The sequence below is a fragment of the Spea bombifrons genome, chromosome 2, assembly GCF_027358695.1.
Source record: "Spea bombifrons isolate aSpeBom1 chromosome 2, aSpeBom1.2.pri, whole genome shotgun sequence".
NCBI lineage: Eukaryota > Metazoa > Chordata > Amphibia > Anura > Pelobatidae > Spea > Spea bombifrons.
The window spans coordinates 86,745,707-86,768,144 of record NC_071088.1 but is presented as its reverse complement, the minus strand read 5'-3'; the positions used below and the strand labels follow the sequence as shown (position 1 = coordinate 86,768,144).

The window sequence follows — 22,438 nt, the reverse complement described above, 5'->3', positions numbered from 1 at the left end:
TTTTTTTAAGCCTTTTTCCCTTCCACTAATTATTCATTACACTAAATTGTACCCACGGCTTCCATTGTTCGTTTATGTGAACTTGTCGATAACTTTTCTATTTGGAGAAGGAAAAAACAAAAAGCCCAATCTAAATGTACACAAAATAAAATCTGACTGCAATAGAATAAATGTACAATTGCAAGTTGCTGATAATAACAATTTAAATATATCCATATACCTGCAAACTTTTCTTTGCATTAGATCACTGATTTCCTGTAGATGATCGGATGATGATAAATAACTCGTGGATTCCACTAAAATCACTCTGAGGGGAAATAATAAAAAAAATTGTTTAGATAAGCTAAATATGGTAGATGGAGATAAAATGATTTCTTTTCAAGTGTAATTAAATGACAAAAAATCATATTCCTAAAAAAGAAAAAGCAAATGCCAGATACTTTTGTGGTACAATGGTTAAAATGTTTCAGTTAGATTACCATGATCAGTGGCGACATATTTTTAGAAGCAGACTTACATTTTCAATTCTGCAGCTGTCAAAAGAAACTGCATTGCAATAAAGCTTCTGGTTAAAATATATAAAAGATAATCAGGAGGTGCATAAGTCAGATATATACGTGAACAGAATGGAATACAAGCATCTGTAATCCTGGCATTTCTTGAAAAAGGAAAAAATGTACTGGCAATAGAATCATGTTTACAAATTAACGCGTGTGCAATTCTTTAATTACAGTAAAAGAATGCTGCTACGTAAAAATATATTTTTTTCAAATCGGACTGTCTAAGGTTGCATTTGAAATGAGAAGTCATACCTGTTTTTTCAGCGACCAGTTGAAAATCTATAAAAAGTTTCACATAAGTAAAACTCATAACTACACATCATTATATATATTGGTATATATATATATATATATATATATGTATTACATTTTGTAATTGTGTATTACATGTAAGGAGACTCACATGTAAGGGGACATGTAAAGCAACCACACTGCTTTAACTGTACATTGTACAGGGCCAGCCAAGCTCTTCCTGCAGCAAAAGCTCACTGGGGTTGGCCCTTCACGATGTATCGCAAAGGCAAGGCGCTGAAACACAAGTTTCCTGCAAAACTGCCTGTCAGTTCTCAATTTGGTAAATAAACTCCCATAGTCTAAACCAGAAATCTACGTAGGTTCACAAGAGCTCCCATTATATCATTATATAGCTCAGCACTCAGTCCTTATACCATCTACAGGTAAGACTAAAAAAACATTTAGTTAAATACCCAACTTTACTATATGTTCCACGTAAGGGGAAAGTATCTCAGTTCTATCTAATCTAAAAATTAAGAATAAGCTTTTTTGCTTGGTTTTGAAATGGCATTGATGGTACAAAGTGAGTGCCTGAGCCACTGTAACACTATGGACTGACTGTGAGAGAAGCTCAGGTTCAATCTCAGTTGCCAGCGAGTCAGACAGCTGACTGGGGGGCCTGGACAATGGTAGCACCGGCAGTCACTGCACAAAGCTCTCCTAATGTGTGGCGGGTGTAAACTGCTGTTCAATAAATAAATAACCAAGGTTCCGAGGCATGTTAATAGTGTATTAATCATGGTTAGTGTTATTGGACGCTTCCACGTCTCGCCCTGAAAACATGCTGCACAAAGAAATGAATTACAGCTTACATGCTTTTCTGAGAACAGAGTCTGTATATGATTCATTCATCAGACGTATTCAATGCAACAGTTAATGAGGATTTTATTGTCATCAGAGAAGCCGAGTATGATAAATGATTTAGAGAAACCTTTGGTAAATGAATATTCTGCTAGTGAAAATATATAATGGGAAACACTATCAAGACAAATTTTCTGCCTTCAAAGACCAAAGAAATAATTAAAGTTTAGCCCATATATATTATAGTACAATACTGGACTCATTGACTGATCTGATTTCAGCCAAAATGAGGTACAATGTTCTAAAACCTTTCAAAACCAGCTGCTGTCAACACAGGACTCAAAAGGTCTACGTAAGTACCTGCTACAAAACATATACATATATAAACATAAAAAATAACATAAAAGAACATTTGGAGGCATATATATCTTCTTTTAAAAGTTAAAATATACAATAAAAGTTAATCATTTATATTGACAATATATTAATGTATACTCAAAAGCACAGTACAAAACAGTATATTTAGAAGACCATAAAAATCTCATAACTGTTTCAATGAGAAATGTAATTCAGGTTATTGTCTGTGTCATACAGAACAATAGAACACAAAGAAAAACACTGTTCTCACCTAAACTTTCCACGAGCTTTGTAAGGGCTTTGGACAGATAAACTAATCTTGTTCAATTCATAGCATGGCGATTCCTGCTTACACGTACCCTAAAATGAAATAATAAAAAATATGAAAGACTATATAACCTGTATTGATTATCTGATTGCACCTGTAATAACACAGTACATCACAGAGTTTCATCTCTATAGAGAGGTATTAGACAGCAGGCTGAATACCTGTATGTGATAAGAAAACTCCAAAGAGCAGTAAACTGTATATTATATTACACGGATCAGCCATAACATTATGATCACCTGCCTAATATTGTGTAGGCCCCCCTTTTTGCCGGCAAAACAGCCCATACACGTCAAGGCATGGACTCCACTAGACCTTTGAAGGTGCCCTGTTGTATCTGGCACCAAGATGTTAGCAGCAGATCCTTTAAGTCCTGTAAAGTTGCAAAGTGGGGCCTCCATGGATGCATCCTGGTGCCATGTGTTCTCCAGGTAAGTGAAGCACACGCACCCAGCCATCCATGCGATGTCATCAGACCGGGCCACCTTCTTCCATTGCTTTGTGGGCCAGTTCTTATACTGGTGTTCCCATGTGGCAACGCAGCCCCATATTCAACAAACTGTGATGCACTGTGTGTTCTGGCACCTTTCTATCAAGACCAGCATTAACCTTTTTAGCAGTTTGAGCTACAGTAGCTCATCTGTTGGATTTTACCACACTGGCCAGTGTTCGCCCCTCACGTGGATTAATAAGCCTTGGCCGCCAATGGCCCCGTTCGCGTTTCACAGTTTTTCCTTCTTTGGACCACTTGGTACTGACCATTGCAGACCGGGAACACCCCACAAGTACTGCATTTTTGGAGATGCTCTTACCTTGTCGTCTAGCCATCTCAATTCGCTCAGATCCTTACGCTTGCCCATTTTTCCAGCTTCTAACACATCAACTTTAAGGACGAAATGTTCACTTGCTGCCTAATATATACCACCGACAGGTACCATGATAACAAGATTATCAGTGTTTCAAGACTATCAAGATTCACATCACATGTTAGTGGCCATAATGTTATGGCTGATCAGTGTACATGCTTCCAATGAAGCAGCAAGTAGTGGCCAGAAAAAAGAGCAATAAGCATACATACTTTTAATGAAATAACTGATTTTAGAGTTTTTCAATGTATTCACAAAATATTATTTTTCATGCTATTAGTTCTCGTCTGTACTATATTTGTGATGAACACCAAAAAGGCCAAGAAAACCAAATTCATTCTTTCATTACCGGTATGTACACGGCACATAGAAGCAATCAATCGACTGACACAAGCAACCCAAACATTTGGTTATTATAAGAGGCTCTAAATTATCACTATAAAAATTATCACTTCCCAGTGTTTCCCAAAGGGTTTTGCAATGCACAACCATAAATCTCACACAAGCAGAAAAGGTTGGGCTCAGTTCTAGAGAACCATAATATTAATGTAAATGTAATGTATTAATGTAAAAACAGTACATTTTATTTCTGATAAAATACACTGCATCAGTGCATCAGCTAATCAGTATACATGTATTTTCTAGATCATACAATGGCAAATACATATATATATATATATATATATATATATATATATATATATATATATATAAAACGGATGGCCCCACTCACTGCCTTTCATGAGATATAGGTTATAATGACTGATGCCTGCATGGGACTTTTATGAGTGTTTTCTTTGTTTATTATGATAGCTTGAGGCACCATACTCAGAAGGCAAGAGACATTATATCAAGGAGGCAAGGAATATTATAGTGGAGTGGCAGCACTCTATTGTATTTCTTCTAAAGATACACTTACAGCGGGTGCTATTTTAGTGACTTGTGACTGAAGTGCAAAAGACATGGTGGTTCCACCAACTCCACTGGCAGATCTTGAAACCAGGAGCAGAGTTGCTTCAGTAGGCTGCAAGAAACGACCTCTATACTCCAGAGTTACATCCACCTGACTCCTGTAAAATAAGATAAAATGTGTCAAACTTTTCAGCTAGTTAACTGATTTGTTATACCTCGGGACTGATGACTCATCCCATGTGCTAGTCATTTTGGGAGCAGAAATCGGTTGTTGATGAAACATCACACATTACATATACATATTACATTTTAACGAATGCGTTCGATATTACAAAATGAATAAATATGCATTCGTATTGTTCTGGTTCTGATTCAATTAAAGCTTTTCCAGGATTTTTACCTGGCAAGACATTACTTATGCTAATCCACATACTATTTCACTAAAACGGTAAAATCTGGTCCAACTAGTGAAGCCATTACTATCTAAGCAGTAATTCCGAGGTGAGGTCATCCCCATGGAAGATAAACATTAAAAGGAGCTGAAGTAAAGTCATGAAAAGGGTTTTTAATCTTTTGACCTTTACATGAAGAAACTTTGCAGTATGCATTTACAGCTTTACATTGAAAGAGCGTTATAAAGAATTGCTAGAATTGCAAATGGATTTCTTATCTCCAACTACAATCATAAGCTTGAAGTTTGCTCTTGCAAAAAAGAGGTGACATTTATTTGACTGTTAATCTGCAAAATGGGAAAGTGATTCTTTTTGACAACCTCAGCGCTATTATAAAGATTAAAGGTTTGGTAAGCTGTCAGCATTTTTAAATCTGTATACCAAAGAGAAGTTCAGCACCAGAACGTGTTTTCATTCCTTTCACCCATCTCACATTACAGGCGCTACAAAAAAGTTAATTCATTTTTCCATTTAGAATATATGTAGATTGTAAACTCTCTACCTAATGTATCGGCTTGTCTTAGTCTGTCAATTCTCTTCTCGTCATACCCCTTGGATATATGTATTGTATTAAGTGCTACGTAAATTGTTGGCGCTACACAAATAAAAGATAATAATAATATCCCGTGGATTAGTAGTGGATTAAGGATTTCTGGGCCTGGATCTTAAAATTAAGAGGTAGAACTCACTTTCCTCCTCTTCATGCATGTACATTATAAAAAAATGGGCCAGTCACGTTAAAAAATTATAAGGCAGATGGGCATATTATAAAAAAAACATACAATAATGATTTATTGCTAACATTTTATCTCAGTGAAAAACAGAAATGTGTTGCGCACAGCGCTGTAACTAGGAACTTTGGTGCATGGGGGAAGTAACTATAAAAAATAGCTCCACATTTAATTATGTAAAAAAATAGTAGCTATAATAAAACCATAAGCAAAAATTTTAATATAAAGATCTGAAATTGCTCGTTAACAGTAAGGATCTTGTACTCCAAGGAGCACAAAATAAAATCTTTGGGATGTACTCTTTCCACCAAAATTGAATCTGTTTTAAGAAAATGACTCATATGTGAGACTAATGATACAAAGTTTGCTGAGAAATTAACATTCAAATTCAAGCACATGAAAAAGTCTATAATCACGTAAATTAACAAGAATCGCACAGTAATAGCCCCCCAACAAATACCTTTATTCACTACAAAATGTGTCAACAGATACAGAAAAAATGGTAATGCACCTCAAAGTCCTATTTTAATTATTTTGGGTATTAGTTCATTTTAAGGGTTTTAATGACTTTTTTTTCTATTTTTCTAACATTTTTCTAGACGTCCTTCTTCCTTTATAGTATACCGGGGAGTTAGGCAGCAATAATCAGTAGTATTAATGCCACATTAATCCCATTATTCTTAAAGGAAATCCTATATGGCCCAGCTTGATGGCTCAAGTTCGGCATATGACACAAGTCCCATGTAGCTCCACATCACTGTAATGATTTTTTTATTTTAAACACAAGTCCCTTAGTTGATGCCTAATTAGTTGTATTACTTGTGTTAAAGATGGGGGCCTCAAATTGTTGCCCCTCTTTACTTCCCCTGCCTTCCTTTTGGTTCCATAAGGTCAATAGAACTCTTACAGTTATTCTTGACGCCATCAAGATCTTAATTCTAGTGGTTGCGTCACTTCTAGAGCTTTGCACCAGAACTGCTCTTTATACACAACCCCCAATGAGATTAAGTTTGATTAATCACCAAAAGATTAGCATAAAAATATGATTTTTTGGCACTTTAAGTTTGCACTCAAGTTGCATTAAAGTTGTAAGCACAACTTTTTCCTTCCACCATTTAATGTTTAACTGTCAACTGATATTGATTTGTGTAATAAAGACAAGCCTTTATGAATATGTGTGATTTAAAAAACAGTTTTAGTTTTTATCCAAATACCAAACCATAAAAATGACTTGAGGCACATTATTTATGGTCCTGCATCTTGTCGTTAATCAGAAAGCTGTGTGGGAAGAGAGTGATCAATTAGATTTAAATAGTAAAATCAGCAGTACCATTCCTGTAATGCAAATTGTAATGCCAGCCTGGAACTAACATGTTTCTTTATTCACCTTCTGGAAACAAACCAAATGGAAATACTGTACATCAAAAGGCATTTATCTATAATAAAAGGCTATACAGTGCAGCCATTGTGTATGCATCACAAGTGTTTCAACTTGTTCTCACACAATTTCTTCTGCCAAATTAGCAATGACATTCTGCAATGACAGTTAAATATGAAAGCGCTTTCTTCCAAAAAGTAAAAGGTGACTGCTAAGGAGCAAAAAAAAAACAATAAAAAAAACCAAACAAGCAAGGTATTAACTTGTCAAAAACTCAAGCTGATATTTTAGGTTATTTAAAATGCATTACTGACAGTCATCTGAGGGTAACTTTAAGGTCTGCTGATGCAAGGGGAAAAGTACATTAACAAGTAATAATAATTCTAGATCGATAGCTCATGCATTTCCGCATTACAACCACTTTATCATATTTCAGAATTATACACTCAGTCTTAAAGTTAAATCCCTAGGGGTCTTGGCAAGATTTATCTGCCATGAAATTAAACGACTGTTCAAGGTCATCGGTTAAGTCTTCTGATCTGTTATAAGTAATTGAAACAGAAACTGCTGTGCAACAATGACACCTGTTTTAACCTTCTAAATGCCTGAAGGCAAACAATACCATTATGACGCGATGGGTTGCATGTTTAATTGAATAATGTGCCCCTTTAAACACAGTAGTGACTATGACATATTGTGTGTCTTTAATACCCAGATCCAGCTTAAAAAGTTGAAGGCAGCTTGTCTTGGTGCTAAACAGCATACAGACTACTAATTATATCCCATTTATCAACTGCGACAGATCCCTGGCAAGAATATTACCGAGCATTGTGACTTAGTTTCAAATAAAGTTAACAATACACTAGCATTTGAAAAAAAAAAAAAAAAAAGACACTAACATAACTGTAACCACGCAATGCAAAGGTTACTATTAAATTCTGCTTAAAAAGGTGTAATCATGCACGTCTGATAAATGGAAATATATGTAAAATTAGTGGTTATATATATTGAACGCTGTCTGCTTGGGCGTTAAAATAACGAGAAAGCAAAAGGTCACTTACTTGGGGGCGAGTGTAATTGTATTCCCTTTAGGTAGAGAGAAATCAGCTGACTCTCGACCTACAATTGTTGCATTGTACACAAGAGGTTTGCTGCTTGGGTTTTTCAGACGGACCTGTTTCAGTAACATAAAACCAAAAAGGTCAGAGTATTGATCAGTGGTTGTATGTATGTGCCAGCAAAATGAGACTGAACATTTGCAATAAAAAGCTTAACAGTCAATCCCGGAAGGCTGCAACTCAGGTCATGAGTGTGTGTATATATATATATATATATATATATATATATTTCACACACACACACATATTCACACGTACAGTTTATCAAACTCTTTATTAAGCGTAAATACATACTTAGTTTGCAAAATCAGTACCGCCTCTACATTTTGTTCTTGATATTCTTCTGAAACGGAAAGTTTGGTTTGACTGAACCAAATGGGATATAATTTAAATGATGTAATAATTCACTATTTCGGCATCGTTCACAGTGATGTTTACCAGTAGAAGAGGATCACATTCATTGTATGGAGCATCCCAGCAAAAAACAACGTGCTTCATTTATTTATTTAATTTATGAATTTTAATCTGTCACTTGCTGTAACATTTGTAAACTATATTGATTCTAGCCGTTATCTCTGTGAGATCTCATAGTACATTTAAAGGGACAGTTCAGAGTTCAATTAGCATATTTAAGTTCTTTGTAATAAATTAATATGTATCAATCAATGAGAGCACTTTCTGCACATGCATGCAGAGGGCTGGCCAAAAATATATTGAAACGTTATAATTCAGCCTATGTAAGGACAGCGGAAGGTAACCTATGCCTTTGACATTAACCCCCCTTACCTGTCTTGAGATTTTCTCATGTAGAGCACCATCAAATGAAACTGTTTTCTTAGGCAAATACAGAGGGAGTTTTTCATGCAAGTAGACGCACAGCATAAGCATCAGAATTGGGTTTGGATCACAGATGTCAGTCGCCTTATTCGAGAAAAGATTGGAGAACACCACATTAAAAACCTTTTTATCTAGGAATTTACAATATGAACATTAGAAGTACATTCCGACTATCAGTCGGCTGCTTTGCATTCATTCTAGCATAGTGATTGTGCATTGTCTTAGGATGATAATTGTGCGGCTCAAGAAATGTCCACGCTACCCAATACTGTTACCCCATGTAGAAAGCGACAGATGTTTCTACACAAGGTAAATAGCAATTAAATGTGCTGCAAATCTCAAATACAAGTAAATGATTGCACGTGCAAAGACACCTTCTTCAGTACACACAATTACAGGGCAACTCTGATCTTCAAAAATATAAATCTTTAGTAATTGACAATGTTCCAGCGTGATACCGCGTCTTCTCCACAAATACGTAGATCGTCGGAATTGTTTTAAAGAAGATGTGTTTCACACCATAATCACACATAGTCAAAAAAAACTTAAGTATGCAGATATTTATGCATTTAAGTCATAATGAAATTATGTTAAGGGTTCTTAAAGGCTTTACATTTAATGTTGTAGTCTGGCACATAAGCAGAACTAAAACCTTGAAATAAGTTTATTGAGTTTGTTCTAGAGATCTAACACCATACATTAAACAGTGACAATGATCTCCTTGGTGGAGTAATCTAAATTTCAAGGGGTTTTATGAACATTTACTACATATGAATACGGATAAATGTATTTAAGTATCATTACATTCATAGGCTACAAACAGGTAGCATGTGCTTCTGCACCCTCCATGTGCCTTTCCAATACTAATTAACTGATTATGTTTTCATTATATTGCTGATATCCTCTCTCTACCCTGTAGTTTGTATTTATCACCTGTATGTCGATGTCAAGGTGGATGGTCCGTAAAGCATTGGCGAAAATCAGGCAATTATGCAAGCATTCTTCAGCAGTCTTAGGGTTGGTGTACATACGGGCAAAGTGAGTTGGTATCTGCACACAAAGAGAGCAACAAAGCAAATGTAAATACAGTATTTTCTTGGAGAAACGAAAAGGCAGAGAAAAGCTACAGAAAAGAAATATTACTAAAAATGGTACTTACTAGATACGGACAGTATGCTGCCACCTGGGCAGAGAGTACAAGACCATCTAACAGATCTTTGTCGAAGTTTATTACCCATCTTGTTGTTGGTATACCACCTAAAAAAAGAGCAATAATAAGGAAGTGTGATAATACTCTGATTTTGTTTTGTGATTTCATAGCGAATCAGACTTTATGCATGAACTCCATGTATACCATGTGCCACCATAATTTAATAGGCAGAGAAAACAGAAACAATAAACTAATGTCTGCTAATGTCTCTTCCTCTATAAACCTTTATACCAGATACACCACTCAACCAAAGCATTTTCCCGGATATTATCTGAAACAGTATATACTGCTAATACATATCACATTACTTCTCATGAAGGGTAATATTTCCAATATTGTAAATTTGAATATATCTAGAAATAGAAAAGTAGATAGAGGCATGGTGGCATTCATTAAACATTGTGAAAATGTATGTTAAAGTTAACATACTAAAAGAAAAAAATAAATGTTAAGCCTAAACTTGGTAACCAATGGGAAACCAATGGGATCGTGATCTCTGGATGGGGTCCCCAAAAGTACTGGCACAGGCACATCACTAGGGCAATGTCCTCTGCTTATCACTCACCAGGGACCCGGTCCCCAGTCTCACCCTTAGTTACTTGTGCCAGTGCCACCCAAGTCATATGCACTTTCCAAACAAATCCCGGACCTCAGGAGCCTACACTGCAGTCAGCATCCCTGACTCCTTGTACATAATCTACTAGCCCTGCCTCTTCTAAGCCACCCTGTAATGTAAAATAATTACTAAAACTACCCTTTATTGCAATTGGAGTGCTTTTGTGGCAATCATTGGCTGTGTCAGACATGGGTTACTTCCGATAAGGGACATTCTAGAGCACTTGTAATGATACTTTTAATAATGCATGTGTTGCTAGCTAGAAAAAGCACCTTTAATTCTTATCTGATCAAGATAATTCTAGCTATGCTTTTACTGCTTCCAAGATAAACAAGTAAGCCTGCGGTGTGACCTCAGACAGACAATATCATTTGGAGGCTGAGACATTACGCTTTCTTTAAGGAGCAGCTAATTACAGGCATCTGGCAAGAACATCTGAAGCGCCTATAAACTATCCTAGAGCAACTTCCATTCTTTTAACGCTGGAACACAGGTTTAATTTGCTTTTTGTTGATAACTGCGATAAGGCAGAAAAATAACAAAGCACAAATAAGTAATGTTCTCAATTTGTTCTCCACTTAAACCTCTGGTGTTAATCTAGATGCATTTGTTGTGTACAACGTGCCACTAAAAGCACAAATAAACACAACCAAATAACTGTAAGTTCTCAGATGGATAAATCAATCTTCTGAAACATCAAAACACAAAGGATTTATACATTTTAACTTATTAATGCATATTACCATTTTTCCACTACATAAGGGGCATGTGAAATAGAGCATGAAACAGAAATTATTTGTAGTCACATCATTTGAGTTTGACATCTCATGTAACTATATATATTACAGTATTATATAGTTATATATATTATAAAATATAATATGTATGGGAACGTCACTTTTTTCAAAGTTTCCACCAGTCTTATACATAACAAAACACCATGTATTTTCTGTGAAGCAAGCTTCAATTTCACAGTGCTTATGGTTAAGGTATAATCAATAAACAAAAAACATAAAAAAGTTACATGTATAATACTCAGTAACAACATGTGTAAATCATTCACCTTTTTCACAATTCTTCCATACTATTTTTGTCATCTTTTCGTAGTGTACATTAAGACAAGTAAGAAGGATTCTTTCAGAAGTTGAGTATATGTTGCTTGATAATGGCTCAGAACTGATTTTTGGCATGGATTCACTTATAATGTTACTACTGCTCTTCTTCAGAGGTAGAGGAGAAAGGATCAGTACCTTAAGAGCAAAGAAATGGTATGTATGATCAGACAACAACATGTTAAATAAATATTTTTCAGAAAAAAAAAACAATAAAAACAAAACTCTAATATGCAGGTATCGCACATACTGCCATCCTACTATTTACAGGATCCCTCAAGTGTGTGAAAAGAGAAATTGTGTCCTTCAAAAAAACATGAAGGCATGATTTGCCATTCTTAAGCTTATGCATTAATATGAACGGAAATGTGACAACATCAATAAGAGTTTCTCCAGAACACACTAGAAATTGAAATATTGTACATGAAAAATACCCTCAATCATTTCCTTGATCACTGCCCAATCTGCAAGTTTGGTAGAGTTTTTTCTTGGTCTTTCTTTATAGCTTACTATTTTTAAGGAGAGCTAGTCCAAAGATGTGTCGGCCATGCTTGTGCCTTCTTAGGTGAGTTGAGACACACAAAACCCAACTGGGAAACCGAATTTCGTCAAAAAATGCACTATAGCTATAGACTGTATTCACACCATGTTCTGCCAAGTATCAGCCATATCATTTGTCTATACTCTGATATCTTAAATATTATATTGCTTGCTCCTAAATCAGTGCAATTAATATAGAGCCCAGGAGAACATAAAGCTGCAAAGCGGATTTATAGAATATAATTTACAGTCATTTATCGTTGGCTGGAAATGCATTTTGATAGAGCTTCTTTATGTTAATTTGGGTTTAGTATGTGGTCCTGCCCACCTGGGGTCAATTTGTAACAGGAAAGAGAGCAGAGAAATGGCTTTAAACTAAAAGAGCGAAAACTACGCACTATATATAAACATAAACATTTGATAAGAGGAATGGAAACTACAAAATTAACTTGACAAGTTTAATTGAGACAAGGATAAAATATAGTTAATATAAAAGTATATACATCACAAAGCATTACCTTGTATATCTGGAGCAATACATCCGTCCATGACCGTTTACTCACGGACATAAATGTGTTACTGTCGATCTGAAGTAGATCCCAGTCTCTGGGATTAATGGTCTTCTTATCAGGATACTGCAATTCTTTAAGCTGGATCTTAAAAACATATATAAATATGATTCAGCACAGTATAAATCTACATAGATAGGATATTCACATATTCTGTATTAGAAATAATTTACTCAGCGTAGGACTAGTAAATGGGCTAATGCAATTTTTACACGTATCTATATATTTTGAGGTTCATAACAAGAATGTTTTGCACATGCTTGTATGAGAAAGTCCTTTTAAGCAGTAAAAATGTTACCTTAGCCTTATAACTCAAACTGATGAAATGAGGAATATAAGCCACAGAAAAAGTAAACAAAATGGCTGCCTCCTGAAAGACGCCAATATTATTTCAAGTGCCAAGCAAAAGATTAATCACAAAAAATACAATTTTATACTCAATCAATTAATATTTTTTGGTATAATTTGTTATTAAACTTATGTAGACACAATGTGCATGTTTTAATAAAAAAAAATTGCAGTTGTGTTGTAAATGATGGAAATTATTTCAGTCATGAAGAAAGGAAGGAAAATATTTTAGATGACTAGACACAAACAGATTTCCCTTAACACACTTTAGCTTTGATTGAACATCAATAATAACATCAGACCCATTATATGGCAGCTGTGATAGCTGTGTTATTATATTTTATACAGGAATTGTGGCCTTTTACAGAGGCCCTGAATATAGAATCAGTAAAATTGGATCCAATAACTCCCACTGATTGTAACAAAGTACGGTGCGTGGCACTCTGAAGCCTCAGACCTCAATGACTCAACAAAAATTCTAGTCATCTCTCACGATAAGTACAATGGAAATAAAGCTTTATCTCCGGCGTATAATTTATAAAGGCTTTTAAGAAGAAAATTATCGAGCAAAGCAAGTGATTATAGAAATTACAGGACTCCTGAGTATTAGACATTTTTGGCCATTATTGCATGTGAAATAAAAAAAAGCATTTCAAGCACCATCTCCATAACAGTGCAATGTAAAATAGGATTAAAACCAAATAACTATTGGTAAACATATTACGCCGTACCAATTTGTTCGGTCGGCTCAATTTCTGTAGACAAGGAGAAACATTATTCATCAACATCATTGTTGTCCTTGTTAAGGCCACTAATATATCAGGTGCTCTAACATTTTTATGTCAGCTCTAATTAAAAGTAAATAAACATTTCCCAGAAATTTGTTATTACTGCAAACTGGCTGTCAGCTTATCTGTTCTGCAAAGCCTAATTTGTTAGTATTTACACTGACAGTAATATGTAAGCAGAATAATAAAAAATGATGCTACGATAACTTGATTTTCAAGGATGCCGGAGTGTGACCAAACTTTGTCATGGTATGTTTTAAGGACTCAAGTATATTATTCGAGAAAAGGAAATCAGTTTTCTGCTCCATGTTGGTGGATTTACTGTACAATCTTAAGTAAAATGCCTCACAAGAAAAGCAAGAGTGTGTATTAAGTAAGGGAGTTGAGAATGCTAATCTAGGTTGGCTGCTGGAAGCAGAGTAACAAGCTCATTGCCTGCTGATGCCCATGGCCCGTTTGACCCTCAGTGGTCACAATAGGAACCATGCAGTACGGATTTCAGACCCTCATGATCTCACATAGTATAATAGACTGAACACAGGGAAATGGGTAGACGAGAACGGTAACAAATGCCAGCACCAAAGCAGAGAAACAGCAATTAATATATAGCAAAGGGATACATAAAGGGGCAAGGGGTATATATAGAAAATAAAAGAGGGAAAGGATAATAAAAACTCAGGCCAGTAATAAGAGAAAGAATAACATATAGCACTAAAGAGAAAGAGACCAGGGCCAGGAAACAGAAAATCACTGGAAATCACATAATGTACTGGTGGGCTAACATATTATGCACCTTTTATTGATATGTTACAAAGAAAACTGTATCTAGGTAAAGATAATACATGCCATGATTAAAACCAATAATATTTACTGATAGTATCATTTTTTATAGCACAGTGCAGTAATACAATTTGAAACCTTCACAATAGTTTGTGTTTATGCATATAAAATATAAATCGCTTGCTAGCTATTATGGCACAAATCATACCTGTATTTGCAGCCATCTTTTATAGTCCTGTGGTTCCAACAAGAACTCGGGCCGGATATGAGGAAGGAATGCTCCTTGGCTTCTACGAAAGTAACAGACAATTTGTTTGACACTGCATTAAGTGATACACAACAAATATACAAATTAAATGGTGAAATACATCCTTGGGTTTTTACGCCACTAACTAGATAGACTATGCCAATACTCAATATAATGCTTGATAGAATAATTCCTGTTAATTCAGTGATCCACCTAAAATCTTTTTTTTTCTGAAAATGAAGCTTAGAACTCATTCTCACAAGTAAAAAACTGAACTCCTAGGGCCCAAATTCACATACAGTTTCTAACTGCTAAAATGTGCATTGATTTTTAGAAAGCATTTCTCCAGTATCTCTTTGATAATGTAGCATACATTTAAGGTTCATTAAATGTTTATAGCTTGCACGATGCTTCATTCACATCAATTAGTTTGTCTAATTGATCTACCAAAGATTTTCATTGAGCACTAGGCAAATATGTCCCCTTTAATTATTTTTTTTTTAATTTTAATGACTGCTGTCAACATAAGCACAGCATCTATGTTTTTACTGCAAAAGGCAGAGATCGTTGTCAACATAGACACAAGGATATTTCTTTTTGTCAATCTGACTTATGTGCCTAATGCCAAATACATGAGAAGGTTAGGCTGTGCTCCAGTTAATTAGTTGAAATTCTGCGACAGAAAAGGAAGCTGTTGCCTTTATTTATTAAACTTCCATAGGCTGTGCTTATTTGTATTCAGCATAATTGCTTTGGAACTATTTGGTTAAATACCTGCCACAAATGGAGGCATAAATAGCATTATATCCTTCTATTCAACCTTACAAAGGCTGCTGAAACCAGTCTCCACCAAATAGGGACAGTAACATAACAAAATTAAGAAACAATTTTGAGGAACAAATTTAAATTGTGGGGGAAAAGTTAAAACTGCTACTTCCATTGTATTCACTTAAGTTAATTGAACGGATTGTTCATTATTATACTGCATATAAAATAGTTACCAGGGTTTATTTGGTTGTATTGAGATAAAATGTAGGTTTTTGGGAAAATGGAAGATCAACATCAACTTTTTTTCACATCTTAATTCCAAATATATTTTTTTATTTAACGTTAACCAGTTTGGTGAGATTCTAATCAATTTGTGTTCATATTTAGACCTTTGTAGATGATTAAGACCAAGAGTGTAAACGGTCATAAATGGTACCATTGTATTAAACTATAATAAAAAATGAAAAAAACACACAAGATGGTCTACTTGTCACAAAATTATAAAAGTTTGTGATTGCAATGATTTCTGTTTCATGTTCAAGACAAACAAGCGAGTTTCTTACTTGAGGAAGGTGAGCAATGTAGCATGTTGCCAGTGAAGCTGTAGAACTCTCTCTGTGGGATCAGAGGGCAATGACTGGCTTGCAGTAATTCCAGGCAGCATCTGTCCGCTCAGGTAGAACAGCATGTCATAAATGGTTTTTGTCTCTTTGCCCAGATTTATTGTTTTTGTTATTTTTCCTTCAGGTTTCGACAATTGAATTTTGCACACACCACTATAAAATCAAAACACACATGTACATGGAAAATAAAAATCACACAGTATATATATTACAAAAAAGATTACAGATCAGAGTGTTTATACATACAGTTCATAAAGATTAAAAGCCATCATATATTGGACAAGCTCATAACTGCCCTGTAATGGGTCATGATATGACTTTATATTCTATTTTACCTATGACCTAACACCCACATACAATGGGAAAACAACCACTAGTCAATTTGCACTATCCATTCATTCATTGTTTATTTTATAGCTCTCTCATCCATGGTATTTTGTAGATGACTACATGGCATAAGACAAAGTTAAACAGGGAAATATAAATGCTACAGTGGTATGTTTCCTGACCCAAGGCTCATCCGGTTCCTGTACTAATGTGTTTTATATATCCTTTGTTTGTTTTTTTTACCCCTGGCTTTGATGTTTGGTTATGCGCACTTGATCTCTGTGCTCTACCAGAGTCTATCACATCTGCTTACAAACTTGTTCCTCGACCTACCTGCAAATCACAGCTGTCTCCAGATGCCTCAAGTAGGTCCACAGTCTCTTTCTGGCCCCAAACACTCCAGCTTGGCCCAGCCTTGACAGAGGTCTATTTACTTATGCTGAATTATACAGAGCTAACTCAAACTAACCTAATTTGACTCAACAAACCAAAGTCAAACAGCAGCCTAAGGCTGAGATGCTGTTGAGTTCTTCTGAAGTTGAATTCATCGGATGTTGAATTCCAGTGATGTGACATCAAAATGTGCTCTGCAGTCAGCTGTGTTGAATCGGTTAAGTTGCTCCATTTAAGAGAGCCCCACTGAGATGGCCTCAGCAACTCAAGTGTTAGCTTGGTACAACACAACCTTTAATTGACCCCAACACTCAACACAAAATTGAGAAATGTATTACATGCTGTTTTCATAAAAGACACTTGGGATCTAAGACCGCCTGACCCGCTTTTCTCCTCTCGATTTTTTTCTCTATAACATTAACACCCCCTAACACAAGTGTTCCTTCCTGGCCATTTCAAATACATTAAAAAAAAACAAGTACTTGGCCAGTCTGGCACTTTAGAATCATCAGTAGTGTGTTACTGACTCAGCATGTTTCTAACGAGACATGTTACCTCCATAAAGAGTGTGGAATTGAAATTGGATTGCATCCAGCAGCCCACCCAAAGAGACTGAACCACATCTGAACTGCAGTTAAAACTTTCTGGAAAAATATCCCTTCTTCTGTATCTTCTTCTGGGAAAAATGACAGCTCAAACTTATCCTTTGTCCTCCGGAATGGTGGTTTTTCATTATCCGTGTAGCTATCGTCATCTGAAACAAAGATACAAATAAAACACTACTGAATTAACAAGATCTTTTACTTTACAAAGTACATTTTAGAAATGAATTTGCCCAAATATGTGCCTAATATTAAAATATGCAAACTGTTATTTTATTATGTGCAGCCTAATCCATTGTTTTATAAGATTTTGGGAAGATTATTTCTATTTTGTAGGATGACATTATTAACATCACAGTGAAAAGCATGTTCCGGACTGTTACTGTCAAGATAACAGTTATCTGAAGCAATAAAAAAATGTGGTTATATTTGCATTTTATTTGCAATAATTATTCTTTGACACAATATCTATAATTCTCAAAATTACTTAATGTTAGAGTAAAGCTTGGAATGTTTTCTTTACAGATGAATTTGCACACCCTTTTTGATATTGTCCAGCAGTGCAATGATTTAACAGAAGTAGATGTGACTTCTGCTTCTCCATCTGCTCATCAGAAGATAAATACACCCTTCAACAAGCATATGACTGTTTGACAACGGTGCTGTTTTAGCAACACTAATTATGAGATCATTATTGGTCTTCTGATGATTTTTTATTTTTTTTAATGACAAGTTTTCTCTTGGATGCTGGTACGCTCTGTAAAATTTTGACAGCTTCACTTTATCTTTCAGATTGCTACACACAGTATATTTGGAAAAAAAGGAAAACAGTAAAACAAATTTTAGCATTTAGGGTTTTTTTTAAAAAAAAAATCTATGCTCAACCTTAGAACAGACAATCTATTAAGTAAAAACATACATATAAAAGGAGCATTTACAGCTTTCTGTACAGTAAACATTTCTTGTAAATATGGGATGAGTTAAACTTAAAGATATATATATATATATATATATATATATATATATATATATATATATATATAATGTATACAAATACTGTTTTGGTAGAGCGTACCTAGAAGTGAAGCTTCATATGTTGAGTTTGTGGCGGCACCAAGGGAACTGGAAGATGTACTCATAGAAGGTGTTTCTGGTACATGACGAGGATGCAGGACTGCTTCTCCAGAGCACTGAGAATTATGACCTAGACATTACAGAACGCATAATTAACATTATTTTGATAGAGAGATATATATATGAAACATAATTATGTGCAGTAGTAAAGTGACCGTATTATGTTTGAGCCAAATCAGGTCTAAGGAAACAAATATATTGCATGTGAATCTGCACAAAGCTAAATAGCTACATATTCTCACACCTTCAATAAAGGGTGTATTTTTTTTTTAGGTCTATAGCACCTAAAGTATAGTTTTTAACAATACACAGCGAATTGATTAAAACAATAGAAAATGACTAGATATTTTTTCAGCTAATCAAAGTAAATAATCTTTTGCAAAATAAATTATGGTTACCACTTCTCAAGATGACTTGTTGATCTGTGTTATGGTAAGCTAAATGAGGATACACAGTTAGGATACAGTTCTCAGCTACTGCCGCAACTGGAAGTGAAAACCTGAAAGACAGGAGAACATGCTCATATTGTATACTTTATTGATGACACACAACTTAAGAATAGTATACACCGGTGAGTCACAAGGCATAACATGATCATATACCACAGACAAACATTTTAATTAAACATTATATACTTATAGTCAAAATATTATTTTGTGTTGTGCATTGATGACCCACAGTAAGATACCCTAGGGCAAGTGAATTGTTACTAACATAAAACTGAGTAAAGGATGAAGGTGACATAGACCATAAACGATTAGAATGTATTTGTGCAGCATACTCTCCCAACACAAGACATATGTAGAAACCATGCTGGATTAGAAGAGTGATCAAACTCTTTTTTTTTGCCTAATATCAATATGGTTTTTAAAAGGCCAAACCTTTTCCACTGGCAGTATTTTGGAGCATATATTTCACTTTGGAAGTTTATTGATGGAGTGCATAACCTAGGCTATATGACTTAATGACGCAGAAATCACAAAGTAAAAATGCTTTATGTCCATGAGTTCAGAACATAGTTTTACATTAGCAGGGAAACAAAATATATCATACCATGTAGCTAAAATTTTCAATAATTGAAGATATATATATATATATATATATATATATATATATATATGGAAAAATATAGTCCACATGGGTTTGTTAAAGTATCATATCTTTCTGTATGTTCTTGATTGTCAAATCACCTGCCCAAATACCATGCTTCTATATATACATCCCCATACCCCATATACTGTACATATCCTCATACATACATACATACATGCAAGGTTATGCTATACATTTGGAAAATGGAAACCCCTTTCTAATTAAAAATAGAATTGAAAGGCTTGTGTTTGAAAAAATGATCATCTCTGATATTCTTTTTTATGTTTTATCAAACCACTATTGGTAGATTCTGATGTTCACTGTTTTATGATATTATTTTATTTATAGTTGCTCAAAATAGGAAATATGATACAGAGATCTTCTTTTCAAACAGGTATTCTTAGTATTTGAAACATTTTTTCCTTGCACCAAAAAATGCATGAATACCTTGTGTTCAGTATCAGACACTGCCTGATCGCAGTCATAAATGTGCCAGCCAAGGTACTGAAAAATCCAGGTTAGTGGTTATTGATTTGTATTTAAATATACAATGGCGAACTGAACAAAAGCAGGATTGATTCTTTAGTGCAATAGAAAACTGTTTGAAGATTAATGATTTCTGTAAGTGGAGACAGGCAGAAGGTCAGACTGCGTTCTTGACTTCAATATTGTGTGTCTGATATATGAAAAGGTTTATTATGATTGACTTTTGTTTATTGGTCTTTTTTACTGATCTGAGGTTTTATTTTTTACATTTTGTGTTTGTGTTCAGTAACGGAGAGTCAAAACTTTAAGGCCAGTGAAGGCTAAATCACAGGCATGTGGGTTCATGCTACACTTTTTAAGGTGGGGGTCGTGGTACGGGCTCTGTCTGTGTCCCGGTATGTGTGGATTTGTGCGTATCCTGGCACTTTAAAATCTTTTCTCCCTTAACTTGCTACTTCCACTGGTGTCTTGGCTCCTTTGCTTGTTAAATTTGACCATGACTATTGTTAAAAGAAGAAGAACAGACAAACATTATCAGTACGGGACTGTAAAGAACATTCCATTACTCTTGGTGAGATTACAGCTCTGTCATCTCAGGTTGTTACAACCGCAAGTCCCCGCTGTGTGTGCCTGCCTTGCTGCGGCAGACTGATTAATCACACACAGGCGGCAATCTCTGCCTTTAAATATCAAACACTTGCTGGCCTCCTCCATTACCCGAGAAATCAAAGCATAATCGCTCCATGTACATTTTAACTTTTTGCCGTCTGTACCTACTGTGTAATTAGACTGTTTAAGCGTATATCAATCTGTAGACTTATTGAAATTCTAATCTTTCAAATGTGCATCAGGTATACACATTTCTTTATGCAAATTTGCAAAGATAACACACAGATACAGAACACATCCATTCAATACGACCGACACAAAGCTCAACTTTTCAGGATAGTTTAGTTTGGGTCCTGAGGTTCTATTAAAACGAGCCCCGAAGATCCGGCCCTCATTTAGGTTTCAGGCTTGGAGAAAAGAAGGTTTCCACTGTGGACGTGCCACTTTTGGTCACACAAAGACAGGGAGGATTTACCTTGGGTTTCAAGGGTTACAAAACTTTAGTTGTCGGTGTATCAGTACTCAAGTGGTGGTAAATCATAAGTCTGGATGGCAGAGGGCCATGAAGTACGTTATTTGGGGAATTCAAATTCTAATTCAACAACTGTTGGTTAATCAGCACATTGGGTTTTCATTTTTTACCAGTTTAGCCAAATAAGTCACAAAAATATACTGTTTGTTTAAAGAACAGCAACTATCAGTAACATAGGGGTATATGACCTGTCTTATTTCCCCATACCTTCCTCAAGTAGAACATGGAAAATTTTGCCAACCATAGAAGTATCTACATCATGTCTGGTTACCCACTGGCCGTTCACGAATAAAACAGTACGGGTATATAATACTGTCACAAACTTGTCAAGGGAATAAATACTTGCCAGAGGCATGTGCTAACTACATGACATTCCAGCTTTGACATATATATTCAGAAGATTGCATTTTATAAAAGCTATTGCATATGTTCCATAGAACAGGATAACATATTTTTGGACCGGTTATATTCCCAAATAAATTTATATATTATACATACATACATAGATACATATATATATATATATATATATATATATATACACACACTGTATAATGTAATATAGCCCATCTACGATCATCTTCATTTTTTTGATTGCAAACAGACATACTATAGTGAAATAATAAGGAAATCAATGCACAGCATTCTTCATACATGGAAATGCACTCCCTATAAGTAAAGGTGGGTATCTTGAATGATGAGCAATCTAAATGAACCACAAGATTGATAGTCTGCTTGCAGTGGCCCCTCAACAGCTGGTGTTAGCTACGCGGTTAGCTACTATTTCATTCCTATTGATGTTAAAGACTTGAGAAACTTACTACATCTCAGTAAATGGTTATACTGATCTCATGCATTAAATCACATTTACATTGTATTTAGCTGGAAGACATTATCAGCAAAAGACAGATAACCAAGCCAGGGAGAAAAAAAATCAAAGCTGAATTAGCACAATGTCCCCAAGTGGTGATGACATAAGGAAAGAAAACTATTGTTCAATGAAACCGCACAATATATGTCACATATGT

At 35.1% G+C, this 22,438-nt stretch overlaps 1 protein-coding gene across 1 annotated transcript in view; it reads right to left on the bottom strand.

The window, feature by feature from the left end:
• The window catches only part of CFAP47 (cilia and flagella associated protein 47), a 138,669-nt gene that overhangs the window by 77,921 nt on the left and 38,310 nt on the right, over nt 1-22,438 (bottom strand). The window contains exons 28-41 of the mRNA XM_053455984.1: nt 19,090-19,190; nt 18,633-18,761; nt 17,511-17,709; nt 16,176-16,388; nt 14,806-14,887; nt 12,631-12,768; nt 11,524-11,710; nt 9,794-9,891; nt 9,568-9,684; nt 8,584-8,718; nt 7,741-7,853; nt 4,126-4,276; nt 2,284-2,372; nt 221-307 (exon numbers count right to left, since the gene is read on the bottom strand). Coding sequence (XP_053311959.1) covers nt 221-307; nt 2,284-2,372; nt 4,126-4,276; nt 7,741-7,853; nt 8,584-8,718; nt 9,568-9,684; nt 9,794-9,891; nt 11,524-11,710; nt 12,631-12,768; nt 14,806-14,887; nt 16,176-16,388; nt 17,511-17,709; nt 18,633-18,761; nt 19,090-19,190 — 1,839 coding nt within the window. The remainder of the gene's footprint in view (nt 1-220; nt 308-2,283; nt 2,373-4,125; nt 4,277-7,740; nt 7,854-8,583; nt 8,719-9,567; nt 9,685-9,793; nt 9,892-11,523; nt 11,711-12,630; nt 12,769-14,805; nt 14,888-16,175; nt 16,389-17,510; nt 17,710-18,632; nt 18,762-19,089; nt 19,191-22,438) is intronic.